Below are 19,451 nucleotides of genomic sequence, written 5' to 3' on the forward strand. Positions count from 1 at the left end.
TAGTGTGAGAACGAACTGAAAGCAGGGAAAAATAACTTCAGAACAGTGTGAGTACGAACTGAAAGCAGAGAAAAAAAGCTTCAGAACAGTGTGAGAACGAATGGAAAGCAGAAAAAGTTCAGAACAGTATGAGAACGAATTGAAAACAGAAAAAGAAACTTCAAGACAGCGTGAGAAGAAACTGAAATCAGAAAAAAACACGCGCTGAAAAGTACTCTGTAGAGAATGTGAAGGGTAGACTAAGATACATGCCTTCTTTACAACCATTTGGTTTGCAACCAACTTGAATTTCCATAACTCGAGAACACTTCAGCAATGTTTGAATTGCTCTTAACTGCTTTCTCTTTTGTGTTAATGACAGTACGTTTGGAGATTATTTTAATCATTTTTTAATGAATTGACTTATGACTAAAATTAAGATTCTGTACCCGCAATTCATTTTTTTCTTGCATGGGAAAAAATGTTTGGAAATTTATTTTCAAACATTACTTCTGTGGTCATTGACTTCTATCGTCATTGACTTCCGTTGTCATTGACTTTCTGTTGTCATTGACTTCTGTTGTCTTGACGTCTGACTGTCATATACTTCTGTTGTTGTTTCTAATCCCAGATGGTGTTGCTTAGCTACACCATTGCCACAAAACAAAAAAAATGTCTAAAAAGTCGAAAAACAAATACGGATCCCCTTGAAATCTCGAGAACAGTAAAACTATAGCATTTGAGAATATGGTTGGGGGGGGGGAGGCCTGATCAGCCTTGCACCAATGACACTCTTGTCCTCTTAGTTTCTCTTTTAAGTATGTTTCAGAAGATAAAGTAGCTCAATTATTAATTACTATTTAATGAATCATTTTCAAATTTTGATTTCGAAATTAAGTTTCCAGCAAATTTCGCTTAATTAAATTTTCATTTAAAATAATTGAAGTTGGCTTGTTAATTGTGAAGTTAATTGTTTCCTAATTATTAATTTAAATGCTTTATACTTTTTACTACAAGATAGTTTCATGGTTAGTTTATTTAACAACGTTAAGTAACTCAATCGTTATATAATATTCATTCATCATTTCTCGTTAAATAATATGACTTTAATGTTTTCAAACTTTTACTTCTAAGTTTTCGTCTCGAGTATGTTTCACAGAGCAATGTAGCTCAATCGTTGATTATTATTAGTTAATCTTAAAATGTTATTATTTCAACCGTTTACGAACTTTTCTCAAAATAATTATTTTAACCTCTATAAAAATAAATCTTATACATAGCTTAAACAAAAGATTTACAGATTATGCTTTCCAGTCTCTTAAACACCCATTAACACCAAACGATAAAATAAAACTTTCACAATTCCATTTTATTTCTCGCCTGGAAATAATTAACACTCAGAAATTTATTTTCAAAACCAAGCGATTTCCACAAGCAGTTAAAGATTTTCAACTTTAACTGCTGAGTAACTGGAGAGAATAAAAGTTTTTGATACAGAATAAGAATTATAATTACACTTGACTACAAAGTTTCGGTTTCAAGCATGTTTTAGAAAGCGAAGTAGCTCTTGAATGAAAACTCTCATTAATCTAAAGTTATAGGTGCAGTTATTGAAGAAAATAAGTATTCTTTGCTATTCGAGAACTATGCAATTAATTTCGAACAAAATTTTTAAAAGATGAGTTGAACGTCAAATTAGAGACTTGAACTCAAGTACAGAGCTCAAGATGGTCTTAAACAGTAACGGATAACACTAAGGAAAGCAATTTAAATTTATAGTGGTGTATAAAATTGACTAAGTTTATATTTAATGTTATGCAAGAAAAATCGTTTTTTCTTAAGAATGTTGATTTATTCCACCTATACTTAATATAAACTTCAATATTTTTTAATTTGTGTTTTAATTTTTAATTAATGCATTTGAAAACAAAGGATATTTATATTGAGATAATTTATACTGCATTTTATATGTAAGCTAAGATTTAATTAATGTATAAAAATTAGATAATTCGTCATAAAATTTATAGCATCCAATATATTTAATTGCATTTCATTTGTAAACTTAATTCCTCCAAAACGTCGTATAATGTAATTAATTTTTATGAGTTCAAATTATAAATAATATTTTCATTTAATGCAAAATAGGTATTTTCACAATAGGTAAAAAAAAGCTCATTTTATGTTAATCCATTTCTTCTTTTTCTTAGGCACTACAGCTGGTTACCGGCCAAGACCGTCTCAGTCAGTTTACCCCATCTAGATACTCAATTTCATTTCACTTCTAATTTATATTTTATTATTTACTCTAAATTCTTAATTATATTCACATATTTTCAAGCATTTTATTTGTAATTGATGATATAAATTTGTTTAATTTGATCGAGCATAAAGATATAACAAATGTTATTTGTAGTTCATATTTTAAATTTTAATTAATGTATTTGCAAATAAAGAATAATTCAATGAAGATTATTTATATTGCATTTTATATGTAAGTAGAGCTTTAATTAAGCTATATAAATTAGACTATTTGTCATAAATAATACACCATTCAATATATTTAATTGCATTTCTTTTGTAAACAAGATATATTTGACTTCCTCCAAAAACGTCGTAACACATAATTTATTTAATGAGTTCAAATTATAAATTTAATGCAGCTTATTTTCACAGTAGGAATGAAACGCTCATTTTATGTTAATCCATTTTACTTCTAATTAATATTTAATTATTTGCTCTCAACACGTAAAGATATTTTATATATTTGCAAGCATTTTATTTGTAATTCATGTTTCAAGCTTGTTTAAATTTTACGAACTTAAAATTATAAATAATTAATGCATTTAACTAATTTAATTTGTAATTCATATTTCAAATTTATTTAATTTATCAATGCGTAAGGAATACACTCATCTTATTATGGATATATTTTAAAAATATCCTTTTTTATGCTTTTTAAAACGTAGATGAGTAAGTGATTTTTAATAAAACCCTTAAAAGATTCAGTCAAGAGAAATAAGTAACCCTTTTTTCATTCCGAAAAGAAATTATGCTCTTCAAAAAATCTGTTCTTTCCATACAACGAAAAAATTATCTTCGTTTTAATGTCTCTAATCCACTTTCCATTGTATTTAATTCATCCAATTTGTCGCTAAAATTCCGAAATCTTGTTTCAAATAGTTTCATATAAAAAAGTCTTTTTCCTGCCAACGTTTTTTAATGGTTCTTGCTTACAGGCGACGTAACATTTGCATTAGCTGGGATAAAATTTATCATTGTTAAGATGTAAAAGCTGATTTGGATGTCGCTATAGCTACAATCTTTTCTCTTAATTAAATGAAATCTTCTACGGATCGATGAAACTAAACTGCAGAGGAATTTTTTACTCAACCTTAAAGATGTATAATGTCAGAATCTACTTCGTCCCTGTAAGGCCATTATCTAAATTACTAGTAAAAGGTCTTTAAAGATTGATAACAGTCTTTCGTTTGGGTTGTTTGTTTCTTCTTAAATGGAGAAAAACTCTGAACTATAGTTTAGAAAGAACTTCTCTTGAACAACGTTTGCACGATGAAAAAAACGAAATAAAAAAATCATATTTTTTCTTCTATATCTTTCAAAATTCAATGAACTGTGTGTAAGATCAAGGTTTTTTTAAAGACTTTTGCCAAAATATTCAGCGTTCTTTCACAATATACATTCTTTGCGAAAATATATTATTTTCAAGATGAATAAAATTTGGTCTCTGTGCTTGTAAATAATAGAACAAATAAAATATTTAAAAACTATGTTTAAGGGAATTGAAGGAAGAAAAAAAAATATTGTCACTTTTAAGACAACAAAGGTAGGGCCTTTTAGTTTTTAAAAGATGCAGTGGGAATTTTCGGTGATGATATAAGTTTTCTACTAAAGTGATACATTTTACATTTTTTGTTTCAATCTGGAAGAAATAAAATAATTTTTCTTCCCTTTTAATTCGGTTAAAAAGACGCAGTTTTTTGGATTTCTCTTTTAACCAAATTAAATTTCGCTTTGTTACTGTAGAAAAAGGATTGAAATTTAGATTGGCCATGAAATCTTTCCCAAATTTTCTATATCACTGTAACAAATGGATACACAAATATCACGTAACTTTCTTTTTTAACGTTTACTAACGTTTTCAACTTTTTTGACAATACTGTTTCCTGTTGAATGCTCCGAGTGAATTTTTCGTCAAAGTAACGAAATAACTTTCGTCTCTTCATCAATTAAACCAATTTCGTTAAAATTAAAGAAATATTTCTTCATTCTGCTTCGTCATAAATTACATCCATTCCAGATGGGGGATTTGAACCTGGGATCTTCATGGTGCGAAGACAACTTCTTAACCTCAATACAGACTAATCGGCTTTTTTCGTCACTTTATCAAAGAATATATTTTCGGCCGTCTAGTCTTCAATCGAGTGTCGTCATTCTCGCTAACAATCTCCCACAATGCACAACGATGAGTGTTCGAGTTGAGTAAACAATTTCACCATATATTTGAGAGTTTAAGTTTCGTCTCAAATCTCGAGAAATTCATGACGAAATTATTCTCCAGATTAACAAAAAAATGTAACTTAAGGATTACTGGATCGTCAAATGAAAAAGTTTTATTTCTGAGAAGAATTTCATAGGATCTAACGTTTTTCTGACTCCAACTCGAGCTTTGAGATCACGCCTCTGACCCCACACCCTTAATATTTAGATATTTTTCGTTAGCCATTATTTTTTCAGTAAAACTAAATCATATGAAGTAGATTCTAATTTAAATTTCGACACTTTAACAGCAATAAAAATAGCGATAAATTACAGAAATTTAAATTCATATTAAGTTTAAATGAATAAATAGAAAAAAAATCTGTGCAGCGTTTGGAGAAAAAAAAACGAACGAATTCCATTTTATTTTGTACAAACAATATTTGCGGAAATACTAAGTTTTTATGAATAAACGGCTAATCTTCGATATTGAAATGTTAAAATTTTATTAGAAAATGTTAACATTTCATTTTAAAATTTTATATTATTTTTAATTTTGTTGAAATTTAATGCCGAATTGTATAAACAAACGAGAAGTTTTGCTCGAAAAAGTTCTACTGAAATTACTTTACAGTAATACAAATTTAATATATACAGGGTGTTTATAAAGTCCCGGACCCATTTTGATGTTTAATAACTCATGAAATAATAAAGATAGATTAAACTTAATAACGTAAATGGTTAGATAGACTCAAAAAGGTTCAATACCGTGAGACACAAAGGGATTCCCCAAAGGTTAATGTGTGGTGTGGACTAATGTATGACCGAGTCATTGGGAGTTTCTTTTTTACAGAAAAGACGGCCTCATCAGTCATGTACTTAGATATGTTGGAAAACTTCGTATTTCCACAGCTAGAAGAGTTTCTGCCACATGTTTTTTTGCAACAAGATGGTGCACCACCTCATTGGAGTATCATCGTTCGTAGTTCTTTGAATGATCATTTTCCAGAAAGATGGATTGAGCGAGGAGGTCCAATTCCTTGGCCTCCCAGATCGCCTGATATAACGCCGCTGGACTTCTTTCTTTGGGGATTTATAAAGGACAATGTTTATAGGAGGATCGCGTCGAACATTGATGACCTAAAAGCCAGAATTACAACCGCAATAGCCTCTGTGGATGCCGACATGCTTGCCGCTCCCTGGCGTGAAATTGACTATTGACATGATATTCTTCGTGCGACGAAGGGGGCACACGTGGAAGTTCATTGACAAAGGTCATGAAACTTTTTGAGTCTATCTAATCATTTATGTTATTAATTTTAATCTATCTTTATTATTTTATGAGTTATTAAACATCAAAATGGGTCCATGACTTTATAAACACCTTGTATAATGATACAGTAATACTATAATAAGAATAAAAATACAGTAATACTACAGTAATAATAAAAATACAGTAATACTAAGTTTTCTCGTAGAATACTGTACCTTATTATGTATAATAGTTTAATATCATAGCATATGGCTAAATAACTGTAGCTTAATTTGTAGCATAACTATGTAACTCCAGTTTGGATAATGACTCATAGTTAATAAAGTTTCGTTCTAAAATAAACAGAACTTACTTCTTGTGTCGGCCATTTTGAGAACGTAGTCATCATTTCTGATCCATGAGTCTACAGAAACGTATTCTTTGACGAATGTCGGCAAATGACACTTGAGAACAGCTGTATTTCCCCGCACCACAAAGTCATCGTATACTTGAGGACTGAATCTTTGATTAATGACTGCAAAAAACAAACAAATAATTTAATTATTTAATTTTCTTTAATCTCACATATCAATACAGTATACAGGGTGTTACTTAAGAAGAAATAAAACCATCTCGAGATTGTTGACGAGATTCAATGTAAAATTTGAGAACATGCTCGAATTCTTTTTCAGCATGTCATTCTTACATTTTGTTGTTCATCACTTTTCGGCACAAATGTTGAAATACAAGGCCGGGATAGCCTGGTTGGTAGGACATTGAGTCCATGACCAAGAAGTCGTGCGTTCAATCCCCGCCTGTCCAAGTCTCCCCGTGTAGTAAATGGTGATTCATGCATGTTAAATCTATCTGCTCATAAAGTCCTCCATGTTCCCATAACAAATCATATCTCAGGAGGTATCGATAAAGAAGTTTCCTTGTCTTCTGGATTGGGTTCAAAATTACAAGGCTACAAAGATGAACATTGGTAGTCGTAAACCAAAAGATGAGTCAGCTGTTCAATGATGGTTATAAAATCAAAATTTTTTTTTAAATACAGTGTTTTTCAGCGTATATCAAACATTAAAGCCATCCAATTCTCTATATCTCAACTCTCATTACTCATTTTGATAGGGTAATACTGAAAGCAAAGTTTAGGCAAGATTTCGCAAAACCATCACCAAAACATAAACTGCAAATTAGGAGATCATTGATCTTGAACGAGTTTTACAGAATTATTTTGCTATTCATTTACCCCCCATCAAAATCATATAGATTGTCTTTTATTATAGCAAATACATAGAGAATATTGTGAACAAAATTTGAATACCTAAAGTTAATTTTAAATTTTAACTGAAGTGCTTGTACTCAGTAATTTTTGATAATTTCCTTCTTTAAGTGACATAACTGCTTAAAAACTGTTGTCGTGCATTTAGCAAATTATACAGAAGAAGTATCAAAATGTCCTAAAATTAATTTTATTTAGTCTATATCTCTAAAAATGTTCTCTTTCTTGTGTTATTCATCAAAAACTTTAAATCACATTAAAAAATAAACTGTACAAGAAATACTTTAACAACATTTACTTAACCGTTAATAGACTTAACCGCAATAGAACGACTTATAAAATATATCTATGACTAAGTTTTGATTTTCAAGAACTTTCAACTTGAATTCAATGTAAGGAGTGATTTGTTCATATTTTATGGTTCCTTAAGTTTACTTGTGCAATTATTGAAAAATACTTTTATTTTTTAGTATTATTTGGATTTATAATGATTATTAAATACGTAGAAAATTATTATGATTATAGAGTACTATTAGGTTGATAGGTTCTTTATTTACATAGCACAATGCACAATGGGCCATAGGCGGCTGTCTGGAAAACACCCCTCAGAATGATCCGAAGGCATGCCTTCACAATTTGTGAGGTCAATTCCTTAATTTATATATGTACACCGAAGAGCCATTACATTATGACCACCCTGCTAATAACATACAGGACCACCTTTAGCCTTCAAAACTGCTAGTACCCACCGTGGCATTGATTCCACAAGGTGCTGATAGATAGTCTGAGGTACCTGGTACCAAGCGCTCACCAGCTTTTCCTGCAATTCCCTCACATTGCGAGGGGGTAGCGTGGCAGCACAAATTCGGTTTGCCAAGTAAGGCCACAAATGCTCTATTGAATTTAGGTCAGGTGAATTTGGGGGCCAAGACATGACTTGAAAGTCACTGGAATGTTCTGCGAACCAATCCATGACGATTCGATTCTTATGACATGGTGCATTATTCTGTTGGTAAACACCATCCCTAACAGGAAATTGCCATGAATGGGTGAACCTAGTCAGAAACTATGTTCCTGGGCGAGAAACCATGAAAACCTGGGCGAGCCCATTGTTACAGATGGAGGGTGGTCATAATGTAATGGCTCTTCGGTATATATATATATANTATGAGCTTTGCAGCTCATTAATTACTTGCAGCTTATGCGCAGTAAATAATACTTAATAATTTAATATTTCTCTTAATTTTCTTCGTTTTTCTTTATATATATATATATTTCTATATATATAGCTGACCGGGATAGAATACTATTATAATTTTCTATTTATTATTAAGATCTATTGGATAATTTCTAATTTATATTAAAACCTTCTAAGATTTATAATGAATATTGAATTCTATTGACAGTAATAATTATTATTGAGTACTATTAAAATTTATAATTATTGAACACTACTGATTATTCTAATTATTGCTGAGTACTGTTGGAATTTATGTTTATAGAGTAGCCATGAGAATTCATATTTTGCTTATCGTATAAAAAGAATGCTTAAAAATCTGCATGAAAACGTAAATATCTTTTTATTATAAAAATAGTTAAGTCACTTCTACATACACATTACCTTAAAGATCCTGAAAGTTATGTAACACATTATATTTAACCGTAATGATTTTGTAGCACAAGCTTTTATTACATAAAATACTAACCATCTCTACACAGCTGCTGTTATTCTTTCGTTGCTCTTTATTCCAAAAGGTGATTTATAAATAACAAAGTAATTACAGCTAAGAAAAATTCCCATTAAAGTTAGTAGAATTACAGATATTCTCTTATTCTCCCTTGAACTTTGTTCGCACATATATCTTCTATCTTTGAAGCTTAATGGTTTGAATTTCTTTCAAGAATAAGATAATATATTATTCACTAAAATATCTGGGCTGAGAAATTTCACGAAAGATTGGATATATTAGATAATTATGATTCTTCACTGGTTTAAAAGGATAAAAAAGTGAAAATCTCATTACGATTTTCTTTTTCTGTTGGCTATGACTAATAAACTATACGCCCATATTTTAAACAATATAATTACTTAAAATGAAAAAAAAAACTTATACTTTTTTATTTGAATAATTTGAACGTTGCATAGGTTATCTTTCTATATGTTTCGTTTGAGTGAGGTTTCTGTATTTAAAAAAATATTTTTCTATGATTAAAAATGAAGTAGTGCTACGCTATTTTGAACTTTTTTTTAAACAATGAACTAAAAGTAACCGATATTTATTTCAAAAGTTTCCTAAGAAGGTTTTCAGCATACTTGAATATATTTCAATCAACAAAGCCCTAAAATGTGCCTATTACACGCAAAGTATCAGAATAAAAATTAACCGTAACGTACAAAAGATTTAAAATTCAAGTGAAAAGAATAATAATTCTAAACTTGAATTATATTCTACAGAGGCATTTTCGAGTATTAATATATTTCTTAGTCATTGAAAATATAAGTTAACAATTAAGTTAAATAAAAGTATTTTCCTTTTTTGCAAATATATAATCTTTTAACTGGCAAATAAACAGTTTTATCTTTTTGACTGCTTATGCATTAGATTAAAGAAGTACGATTTGTTAATTTATAATTATTTCCAAATGACAGTAGTTAAGAAATAGCAATTTAAAATTATATTCAATGAAATGGTATTTAATAGTAAATGTGCTTATTACAGAGAAAATAATTAGTAAGAAAAAAACAGTAGTATAAACATTAAAAAAAAATCTATAATTAAAGCACAATAGTTCTAATTTCGAGTTAAGCAAATTTTCTTTGAAAAGTTTATTATTAGCTTGTTAGCTACTTAGCTTCTTTTCAAAAGACATAATCTGTTATTTGACAAATAAATATGTTTTTCTTTTGTTTCGTTTAAATACTTATGCATTGGAGTGTAAAAGTGCTAATTGTTAATTCAGAATCATATACAATAGATAAGTAGTCAATCAAAATTATCTTCAAAAAATTGTGACATAGTTTCAAAAATATATTCAAAGCTTTTTATTTAAATTCACGATAACACTTTATTTCAAATTTCAAACCAGACCATGAAAATAAATAGTAAGATGCAAATAGATATTTTTATTTGTTTTTTGTAAGATCCAAATAGTAATTGCTTATTTATTTAATACTTAATAAAAATGAAGCGCATTAAAATATTATTAAAGGGCTTATTACTAAATTGGTATGGAAAAATAATTTATAATTCTTAAACTACAAAAACCGAAATATCTTTTACGCACAATAAAATACATGCTACTGATTTTTTCACCTATACATATAATAAAAAAATTCTTGAACTTAATAGGTATAATGTAGCTAGCACTTTTTTTGTAAAAAATCAAACTAATCCAGGATATCTGATTGAGAAGGACAACGAAAATTAAATCGAAAATTGATTTGCATTTAGTCAAAATAAATTGGTAAAACAGGTGTGCTATGTGACGAGATCAGATATATCCGTTAAAAACAGTGAAACCGATCAGAAACGTCCTAATCATGAGAAGAAAATAAAGATCATAGAGATATCGCAGTACATAATTAAAATTTACTCCTCTTTCTAATGTACAATAATGCCGAATGAAGGTTGTTTACTTTTTTCAAGTCTAGAAATCATTTTTTTTGTATTGTCTCGCATTCTCTATTTAGAAATAATTGTTGTAAAGAAAATGTAACACATGAAGTCATATTTTAAGTTCCAAACTATTATATTAAATTGTCTATAGTTTGCCTAAAATAGAAAGCTTATTCACAATATTTAATAATGAAAAATATGAATGTTGAATAAAAATTAATAAATTACAATATATCAGTAATAAAAAATTCGCGTCAATCATTTAGAGTCCTGGAAATACCAGTTAAGAGATAAAAAAATTAATCAGTCAGAGAAATTTAGAAAAAATGCATTATCCTAAGTTTTACTAATGCGGCAAGTGCCTTAAACGACAGAAAAAATAATTAGAGTTTGAGAAATAATCAATCAGATAAATTATAATAAATCCGAAAATACAGAAACACAGAAATAGCAAAAATACAGTTTCATAAGATATTATATATTAGTATAATGTGACAAGTACCTTAAAAGACAGAAAAATAATTAGGTTCGAGGAATACTCAATCAGACAAATTATAATAAATCAGAAAATGCAGTAAAACAGATAAAACAAAAATACAGTATCATAAGATTTATTAATGCGACAAGTACCTTAGAAAACAGAAAAATTGTTTGAGTTAGAGGAATAATCAATCAAAGAAGTTTTAAAAAAATTCAGAAAATACTGTAACAGTGTTAAAACAAAAATGCTGTGTCATAAGTTTTATTAATGCGGCAAGGACCTTAAAAGACCGAAAAAATAATTAATCAGAATTAGAGGAATAGTGAATCAAACAAATTTGAAAAAATGCAGAATCATAAGATTTATTAATGCGAGAAGTACCTTAAAAACAGAAAAATTGTTAGAGTTCGAGGAATACTCAATCAGACAATTTATAATAAATCTGAAAATACAGTAACACTGATAAAACAAAAATACTGCGTCATAAGTTTTATTAATGCGGCAAGGACCTTAAAAGACCGAAAAAATAATTGCTGAGAATTGGAGGAATAGTGAATCAAACAAATTTGAAAAAATGCAGAATCATAACTTTTACTGATGGGGCAAGTGTCTTAAAAATAAATCTAGACAATTCCATCTCTATGCATTATTATAATAGAATTATGTGGAATCCCTTTTATAAGGTACATTTTGCAGGAGAAAAAAAAAAGAAACAATTTGCTAATCAGAGACGAAGTTCATTGTTGGTTCGCCAATATTATCGAATGCCTGTACCGAATGATATCCTTTCAGCAATCCCCCTTTATATCTAGAAAGAAAGAAAAGAAATCTGCGAGAGCTTTTCTGTCTCTCGTAGGAATTCTGCAGACACGATACTCAGCATTTCGGAATAAATATAAAAGAGGCGACTTAATAAGGAAAAGTAATAAGCAACGTTGCAGGTGGGACTCTTTGATAAAGCTGGATAGGTCCACTTATTTGTGACTTACGGAACAAACTTCGAATGCCATAAGAATACTTCTTACAGGCAGATATATATAAAAAAAATGATATCAAGAGAAGCGTACGCCATTTATGTATATGGATTTGACGTTTTTTGAAGAAAAATATAGACAAATGAGAATACAGTTTATTTTTTTCCCCGTTAAATAATTAAAAAAATAGGGGTTCTTAAAAGTACAATTTCAGTTATATAAAACAATCTACTTAATTAAATTCAATATTTATTTTTCTGAGGTAAATGACTTTTCAAAGAAATATTTATTTTATTACAGTCGTTGAACAGCAGACCCAATTTTTTAGAGCTTGCGACTACTAATGCTCAACTCAGTAGCCTTATAATTATGAACTCAATCCAGAAGACAAAGGAGCTCCTAGATCAAGCATTGGGGAAAATTTCATGGAGGACTTTTTGATGGTTAGAAAAGCCACTAAAACCTCTCACGGTTAACCTGATAGAAAGGGGACTCTATCACATTTTCCGTCTCTCACTGAGGATGAGGATAATTTACGTCAGCATTGTGGAGCGATCCAGGTGCGGAATTCGTTTTGACCAGCCGTCATTGGGATTCGAACCTGATTTACCTCATTGGAAAATGAATTCTCTATCCGCTAAGCCACCGCGTCTCCAAAGAAATATCTAGACGCTAACTTTTATCAGCTGTTCTGCTACAAACTGTGTAATAAAAACAAGTATCCAATCAATAGAAATTAGTTTTCTGCTTTGTACCAACTCTTATTTTTTTAGTTGAATTGCGCCATCATAGCTCTATGTAACCAAGAAAGGAATTTGTTGTACGTTAATTAATTTTTAACTGCTTTTATCTGTTATACCAGGTGAGACAATTTATCAATGTGGATGGCATATGAAGGATAGGCTACTGAATTGTTATTTCGAAAATTAGCTAGAACCGTGTGTTTATTTCGTAGGAAATTTAATTTTGAAACGATTTTCTATAAAGCTAAATAATGTAAAATCAACAGAAATTGAATTGAAAGAAACATAGCATTTGTACAGGGAAATGAAATCAATAAAAGATAGGAATAGAGGGACAGTAAAGTATCGCCATACTAATATTAATGACAATGATTCCATATTAATATAGGTAATAAGTTCGATTGGTATTTCTTTCTAATAAGAGTGTTTTTAATAGGTTGAAAATATACCAATATATGCATTCAACAAAGGTATTGTGACTATAGTTTTTAACGTCCCCCCAATAGTGATGAGTACCCAAAAAATTGCTTGTTTATGGTAAGTTTTGATTATCATGAGTTGCCCTTGAGCAATAGCGTCATGCCAAAAGAAACTGATTAGAGTTAATTTTTCTCGATGCAATAAACTTCTATAAACGTGTTTTGCTTGATCTAATAACGTTAGAGCCGTAGTGACTCAAGGGATAAAATCTTTAAAATACGCCTCCCAATATGGTGAACCAAGTTCGAATCCCAGCTATAATTGGTTGCGACGACTTCTGCAACCGGCTAGCCCTGTCCACAGTGCTGACGCAAAATATCTAAAATTGTAGACGGATCATAGGTTAGAGTCCCCTTAAAATCAGGCTAACCGAGGGATGTTTTCATGGTTTTCCTCTACATGTAATTCAAATGCTGGTTAGTTGAATCTAAAAGTACTCCACGAAGGAAAATTTCTCCCAATACTTGATACAGGAGTTCCCTTGTCTTCTTTATTGGGTTCAAAATTACAAAGCTACAGAGTTGAATATTAGTAGACTCAAAATTGGGTCTGCTGTACAACGATATAAAATCTTATAACGTTTAGTTAGCGGGAAGAATAAAAAATTATAATAAATAAAAACATACGGGGAAAGAAATTCTAGTGAAATTACTGTAATGCATGGTAATAACATTTTTGGTAAAATCAAACATAGTTCTGACAGATAAAAACCAAAATATACTGTATTTAAACCATTTTTTCTTTTTGGTAGTTCATAAGGTAACGGTCTACCGGAAAAATTCCGGTTTTTAAAATTACAGTTCTTATTGTCACACATTTAATAAGAAGTACGCATTTGAAACATAAATTAAACAAACAAATGTTGTTTATACCATTCTCTATGGCATGGTAAAATTACTGAATTTTACCACATTCAACAAATTTCATCACAAATTATAAAACCATATTTTAATGTCAATTTTATCAAAATCATTGCCAAAATGCTTCCATAAAAATTAACGAATTTTTTGGTGTTCCTTATAGTCAGAACACGGTAAATTTAACCCTATTCTGGTAGTTATGACCAGCTTTTTATTCTCAGTGTAAGTTTGGATTTATATATATTTGCTACATAATACATCGGCATATTCCTTTTAGTTTTGTGAATGATTTCATAGAGTAAATCAATACTAAATGATTAATTATTCCACACACTTATTGGGTATTCAATTAGTATATGAAATTTAATTGACGAAAAAATATAAATTATGTCTTACGGTAGGTCAACAATATCTTACCATACACTCCATATAAACAAACATTCCTTGTTAATGAATAAAAAGAAATAATTATCATTAAAAAACAGTTTTCCTAAAAATATTTTTATTTAGCTAGTAAAGAAAATAAAAAAGAGGATCTTTCGAGAAAATTTTTCCGGAGGGATTTTTCTTCGATTTTAAAAAAAAAAAAATAATTCTTTGAAATTGAATTTCTGATACATTCCCCCTTTCAAAAGTCACTTAAAACACTGTTTATTCAGATTTGAAACATACTTAGGAATGATGGAAGAAATGGATTGCCGCAAGCGATGTATTTTTTTCTTCATCTTTATCATTTAATATTCCATATTGGATTCAATATTAACAAAAGATACGATTCAAAATATGAATGACAAATATTTTATAGGGTTTCAATGATTTCAAAGTAGGCAGTTGAAGTGTGCTCGGATAAAAAAGCTATGAAGAAAAGCAACTCCATGAATATTTGAACTCAGTAAACATACTGAGGGAAATTTACATTAGTTTGAATTTCTTAATGGGATTTCTTTATTTTAAAATATATTGTTGTAGAAGCTTAAAACGATAATTTATTATTAAATGCTTGAAAATTTGAGCCCGCTAAAAAAATATTGAATTTTTTTTTTATAGAAAAAATGAATATTTGGTTCAGCTTGAAATTTGTGTAGAGTTTGAATAATTAAATATCATTTTAAGTTTTTTGTGGTAAATACATGTTTTAGATAATTAAGCAATTTGTTTGTACGTCGAGAAATTATTTTTACATGACAACATTAAGAAATAAATTGTTTAAACAAAACTTATAGAGATTAGCAAGACATTTTTTGTGTCGAATATTCTTACTGTTTGGATAGATAAACTGATATTTACATACATTTAATTACATTCTAATACTCTTTGTTTCTAAATCTTATCATAATTTTAGTGAAATATTTGAAAGAGTCAATACTTTTTTTTGAAAATTATTTTTGCTTTAAATCATAAAAAAGAAGTTCTTTCGAAACGATTTATTTTAATTTGTAAAAACAGCAATAGTAACTCTGTTTGGCAAATGGAATTACCAATAATAAAATTTTGATTTAATGATTTTATTTTTGATCTAGTTGAGCTTTCACTTATGATAGATGAAACCAAGATAAATGTATTGTAGTATAAAATAACGTACTAAGTCCCTACACAATTTTGTATATTGTCGATAATCATACTGTGAATGTGTTTTTATAATTTAGAGTGTTTTAAAATTCATTGAATGATATTGAAACGTGCCTAAATTTGTGAAAAGTACCATAAAGAATTGGGTTGTTTGAGTTGTTAACACTGCGTAATATTTTATAGCTCATATGTATAGCTCAATGCTTATAAGTACTATAATGTGTTGTCAAGATGCTTTTTAAGAAATGCAATAACACAGCAATGAAAGCATAATCAGACCCACTTATAATTTATTTTTCTCAGTACAGTGATGACTCAGAGGATACAGCACTCGCCTCCCAGTCTCGGGTTCGAATTCCAGGGATGGCTGGTCGATACGAATATCACACCCGGCTCGTACCGACCGCAGTGCTGACGTAAAATATCCTCAGTGGTAGACGAATCACGGGTTTGAGTCCCCTTATCGTAAAGCTAACCGTAGAGGTTTTCGTGACTTTCCTTTCCATGAAGAAAAAATGAGGGTTCGATCCATTAAAATTATTTATAGTGAATTTGATAAAAATAAAGTGATTTTTGTATTATTGAGGGTGAATTTCCCCCCAATGCTTGATCCAGGAATTCCCTTATCTTTAGGATTGTGTTCAAAATTACAAAGCTACGGAGTTGAATATTGGGAGTCGTCAACTCAAAATTGGGTAGGCTGCTCAACGACTGTTATAAAATATTTTTTTTTTCTCTGAAATGAATTTTGGAATATTTTCGTCTTATTTTTTAATTTATCTTGCAGTAAAACTTAACTCGTTTTAATCAATTCTTTAAATGAATTTAGGAAAAAAAATCTGAAGCAATTGGGATTTAGGTTTTTTTTTGAATTTGTCATTACAAAAACCCGTATAATGCTATGGTAAAGCAATCAACTGTTGCGTTGGAATCATTATTTAAAACAATTAAATTTTTTACTTGCAATTGCAGACTTAATCTCTCAGTAAAAAATAGTTAATAAACCCTTATATTCACAAACTGAACTTATAAACAAATGTAACTTATTAGCAAATTGACTAAATTATAACTCAGTGTAACACAAAGAGGCATTGTGACTTACAGAGGGATTGAAACTCACTATTGCAATTCCTCTGATCATTAAAAGGAAAGCTATTACCCTCGGTTACTTAGGACCTTTATTGCTTTAAATTTGTTGCAAATAATTTTTTTTTTGTTTTTTCTGAGGAACTGTTGCCATCTCATTGTATTTTAATAAGATATAAATTGTAATAAATGCAGAGAGGATAGTCTCATCCGAATTTCCGGACGTGCATGCATCTTGGAACGTAAGGATCATTAGTAGGCTACCATGACAACAATGTATGGTGACAACAATCATACGTCGATTTCGATAGTTCTAAATTGGGTGGATTGTGCTAAGTATTGCAGACAATCTATCTTTTTTTATTTTTTTATTATTTTTTTATTTCCAATGGCAGGGAATACAAACAAAACACAGAGGAACAATAAAAATAGAAAATAACAAAAGATCGAAGTCATCTTCTTAAAAGCTCTCGCGCACGCCAATATCTTGCGGTCACCGAGTCAAGTCCGTGGAGCCTCTTACAGCAATGGAGGTGCTTTCTATTCATTGATGCTGCAGAACCACACAGTTGACACTGAGGGTGGTCATAAATACCTATACGATGCAGGTGTTCTCCTAGACAATCATGACCTGTTAGGATTCTAAGGGTGGCTACTGCATCTCGGCGAGGCTTATCTGTCACTGCCTTAATGTTTGTCTCACTCCAGTTCTTATTCCTTATGCTCTCTCGTAGGTCAGCAGCGGCATTCGTGTTCATTATGTTTTTTATATGTAGTACAACTTATCTATATATATAGATTTTTATAACATTACTTATTAAAACTCTTTTGTGTCAATTTTCATGAGTTTTGTAATAGATTTAAGTTTTATATTACATAAAAGACATTGCGCATAACATGTAGTACTATTAGTAGTACTTTATTTACGTCACTCTAGAGCTACCCAATGAGCTGTTGGTGACGGTCTGGGAAATATCGTTGAGGATGATCGGAAGGTATGCCATCACAATTTTGATCCTCTGCGGAGTGGATGACTCCCTCACTTTGGTACCCCAACGACCTGCTCTCAAATTAGAGCCCTTTTTGGTGGAACAGTTTAAAGAGGAACAGTACCGCACACCCTCGATCAGACAGATCAAGGAATTCACCCAGTCACGCACTGACCATTGCCCATGATGCTTGACTTCGAGGAACTACTGAGAATTGTGTTTTAACAATCAGTCAGCTGCGGGACCGCATAACATGTATAAACTCAATTGTGATATCAAAACCCAAATTTGAGATAGATTTTATTACATAAAAAACCCAGATAAAAAAATCTTTAGTGTTATTCGATGTTTCGAACTGTCCATTACATAACAAAGCCATTGTCCATTACATAACAAAGCACATAAACAAGAAGACCAACCGTTAAAAAAATGAAACAGCAACAGTAATGAAATATAATACAATTTGAAACGACGGCAACGTATATTTTTATTTTAAAATCTATCTAAATTCATTATTGCCGAATTTATATTTGCATAAATACCATTAGTAATATAGTCGAAGCGCCATCTATGAAATTCAAGTCAAAACAAATTCCGTTATATTTTAGAAATCTGAATTTGCAAGTTAAATATTATGCATAATTCTGGTAGCATATAGATGCCTGCGCTTTTGACTAAGTAACAGTATTTTCATTCACCCATGTAATCATAAGGATTATTTTTCAGCATGCACCAGTAACCTAGTCAAAGTAAAGGTTTAGTTCCTCCGTTTATTTTAATTTGAAACTGAAGTGCTAATTTTCGAACATTTATCTGAAAAGAGTTGTTTTCGAAGGGTGTTAATTAAGCTCCAGAAGCGTTAGTTAATTCTCCCTAGAGAGGAAATGCTTCCGTTCACGCCCCTCTAGCTTACGAACACATAAGCGAAAATTAATTTCCTCACTTTGTAACCACCTCTGGAACAACCTCCATTTTGAATTACTGCTCGAACAAAAGAGAAGTTTCCTTCCTGGGAACTATAAATGAGCTTAGAACACGCACCGATATCGGAAATTGATACCGGAAACAGGATCCACTCGAAAACATTCAACAGTTAATAGCAAGGAGATTAACTTGAATGAAGTCAATGGTAAAACAATAGAGATCATTTGGAGGCGTTTCTGTCTCATGTCTTCAACAACATTTCTCAAATGTCCATCCCAAAATAATTTATTTTTAGTGCGAGAAGGTGATTTAATATTTGTCAAAAATATTTTTTTTTATAAAAATGGTTATAAGTTTGAAATAAAATACGTATTGCATTGAATAGTGTAATTGAAATTAAAATAGTTTAATTTTCCGGATAATATCGTTCAGCGAATTCGTCCGATATTCGGTTAAACACAATAGAGATCAATTGGAGGCGTTTCCGTCTTATATCTTAACCTTCAACAACACTTCTTAATTATTTATACAAACTAAATAGTTTTAGTGTAAGAGGGTGATTTAATATTTAACAATATCTTTGATATAAGTAGCAAAAATATTTGAAAAGTACTTAAAGCATTGATGACGCTATCAAGTTTGAAAATGTTTAATTTTTACGAAAGTATGGGTTCTTCTTGGAACGGTATGGATTCAACGAATTTGTGCGTTGTTC

General features: G+C 30.1%; 1 protein-coding gene across 1 annotated transcript in view; it reads right to left on the bottom strand.

Moving 5' to 3' along the window:
- Nucleotides 1-19,451, bottom strand: part of LOC107449454 (cell adhesion molecule Dscam1-like) — a 165,235-nt gene that overhangs the window by 62,049 nt on the left and 83,735 nt on the right. The window contains exon 3 of the mRNA XM_043047305.2: nt 6,102-6,263. Coding sequence (XP_042903239.2) covers nt 6,102-6,263 — 162 coding nt within the window. The remainder of the gene's footprint in view (nt 1-6,101; nt 6,264-19,451) is intronic.

The sequence above is a fragment of the Parasteatoda tepidariorum genome, chromosome 1, assembly GCF_043381705.1.
Source record: "Parasteatoda tepidariorum isolate YZ-2023 chromosome 1, CAS_Ptep_4.0, whole genome shotgun sequence".
In the NCBI taxonomy this organism is placed as follows: domain Eukaryota; kingdom Metazoa; phylum Arthropoda; class Arachnida; order Araneae; family Theridiidae; genus Parasteatoda; species Parasteatoda tepidariorum.